General features: G+C 58.4%; 1 protein-coding gene across 1 annotated transcript; it reads left to right on the forward strand.

Annotated features, from left to right (window-relative positions):
* The first annotated feature begins 426 nt into the window (after positions 1–426).
* Positions 427–2,323, forward strand: LOC106143836 (serine protease 33). The gene is made up of 6 exons (XM_013347166.2): positions 427–472; positions 838–861; positions 976–1,138; positions 1,305–1,576; positions 1,812–1,981; positions 2,165–2,323. The coding sequence occupies exons 1-6, from the start codon at positions 427–429 to the stop codon at positions 2,321–2,323; spliced, it is 834 nt and encodes a 277-aa protein (XP_013202620.1).

Here is a 2,323-nt window from a genome sequence, read left to right on the forward strand (position 1 = left end):
CTGGGCCTCCACCTCCTCTGTCTTTTAAGTCCCCAGGCCCTCCCCTGACCCCAGTCTTCAGAGAGGACACCAGGCTTCAAGGGTGAGAGATGGGTCCAAGGGCCGCAAGGAAATGAAAGATGGGGCCTGGAGAGTGAGGATCCAGGGTTCCTATTGAGGCCTAAGGGGCCTGGATCTCAGAGGCCACAGAAGCTTGGTTAGAGCTGGTCAGTGGAACCTAGGTACCTAAAGGTGTAGAGCCTGGGTGGCAGGGGCAGGGCTAGGACCAAGTAGAAACTAATGGCAGACAGAACTGCCACAGAGGTGCTGAGAGGGGTTGGATGTGGCCGCTGGCCTAGAATGTTCCCTTCTGCTCCCTGCCCTCTCTAGACCAGAAACCAAGCCTTGAGTAACATTACCTGTACCCAGGCCAGCCCTGAAGATAGAATGAGGGGTACTTCCCACCTCCAGATCCTGCTCCTGTTGGTGCTGGGTGAGTGGGGCAAGCGTCAGGGGTGTTGCCGCAGAGACATTGGCTGCAGACTGCTTGCCTCGCCTCTCCCTGAGCCTGGAGCCTCTAGAGCACCGAGGGGCATTCTGGTCTTTCTTCCAATGCATGGCATCTCTCTGGCACTGACCTTGGGTCTCCAAATCTGAGTGTGCTGTATGTATATTGTGCTGATTCCCACTCCAACCTCCCCGTGCTCTGGGGAGGGTGGCAAAGGCTACCAATGGCACAGAAGCTTGGCATGAGGTCAGTGTAATAAATATACTCTACCTTCTACCTAATCTCTGACCCAGGCTCTGTTACCTGGCACCAGATCCCTAATTTACTTCCTTGCCTGCTTCCTCCTACAGGAGCCAGAATGCAGAGGTGTGCAGGTAAGGAAGCCTCAGTAGCATCTCTTCCCCAGCTTGGCCCTATCCCCCTTCCTACAACTACTTCCAAGGCCCCAAGGCCCAGCCAACCCTCACTGCCCACTTGTCCTGTCGCAGCTTGTGGGCAGCCCCGTATGTCCAGCCGAATCGTGGGGGGCCGGGATGCTCGGGATGGAGAATGGCCATGGCAGACAAGCATTCAGCACCGTGGAGCCCATGTGTGTGGGGGGTCACTCATTGCACCCCAGTGGGTGCTGACAGCAGCTCACTGCTTCTCCAGGTCAGCACTCACTCACTATTCCAGCTCCAGAAAAAAACAAGGCCTGGGGGAAAGTGGAGGTGCGGTCTGGGGAGGTGTGGGCGGTGCTGGCTTCTGACAGGCCCTAGGCCCACGCATGGTCAGCAGCCCCCACGCATGGTCAGCAGCCTCCATGTCTATTCTGCAGAGGGACACTGCCATCAGAGTACAGCGTGCTCCTGGGAGTACTGAGTCTGGGTGTCACATCATCCCGTGAGCTCTTGGTTCCTGTATTGCGGGTGCTGCTGCCCCCTGACTACTCTGAGGATGAGGCCCGTGGTGACCTAGCACTGCTGCAGCTACGTCACCCGGTGTCCCTGAGTGCCCAAATCCAGCCTGTCTGCCTGCCTGCACCAGGATCCCATCCACCACCAGGGGCTCCATGCTGGGTCACTGGCTGGGGTAGCCTCCATCCAGGAGGTAAAACACAAAGTCAGGCTATGGGGTCTGGGGGGGGGCACCCCATTCTCCTCCAGCTCTGACTGTGAGTCCTGGTCCCACTGTAGGACCCCAGCCATGTGTGGGAACCCAAACTTCCCTTCCACTCCGACTCAAGGAGTTCTGACTGCAAGAACCCTCCCACTCATCTTTTCCCACTGAGCCCACTTCAAGCCATGCTGTCTCCTGATTCTCAGATCTCTCCCTCTTCTCTCAGTGCCACTCCCAGAGGGGCGACCCTTGCAAGGAGTGAGGGTGCCACTACTGGACTCTCGCTCCTGTGACCGCCTCTACCACGTGGGGGCCAATGTGCCCCAGGGTGAGCGCATAGTGCTACCAGGGAACCTGTGTGCTGGCTACCGCAGGGGCCATAAGGATGCCTGTCAGGTGTGTCTGCTAACCCACACCCTCTGGGATCGGTTCCCCGGTCTCTTACCTCCCTAGAACCCAGGACCCAGGAGGCTGCAGACTCCCAACCTAGAGCTACCACCCCAGAGAGCTGGACCTAGAAGAGTGGCCTTGAAAAGCTGCTGGAGGGCTGTTACCTAAGCTCGCGCCTTTTTCCTGCAGGGTGACTCTGGAGGACCCCTGACCTGTATGGAGTCCGGCCGCTGGGTCCTAGTGGGTGTGGTGAGCTGGGGCAAGGGCTGTGCCCTGCCCAACCGTCCAGGTGTCTATACCAATGTGGCCAAGTACAGTCCCTGGATCAGGGCTCACATGAGCCTCTGA

The sequence above is a fragment of the Microtus ochrogaster genome, chromosome 7 (assembly GCF_000317375.1).
Source record: "Microtus ochrogaster isolate Prairie Vole_2 chromosome 7, MicOch1.0, whole genome shotgun sequence".
Lineage (NCBI taxonomy): Eukaryota > Metazoa > Chordata > Mammalia > Rodentia > Cricetidae > Microtus > Microtus ochrogaster.

Bases quoted from the DNA above. Each gene is read 5' to 3' on its own strand.
- LOC106143836 (XM_013347166.2), top strand. From the start codon at position 427: ATGAGGGGTACTTCCCACCTCCAGATCCTGCTCCTGTTGGTGCTGG. The intron at 473-837 runs GTGAGTGGGGCA...TTCCTCCTACAG, and splicing joins CCTGCTCCTGTTGGTGCTGG to GAGCCAGAATGCAGAGGTGT. The intron at 1,982-2,164 runs GTGTGTCTGCTA...TTTTTCCTGCAG, and splicing joins GCCATAAGGATGCCTGTCAG to GGTGACTCTGGAGGACCCCT.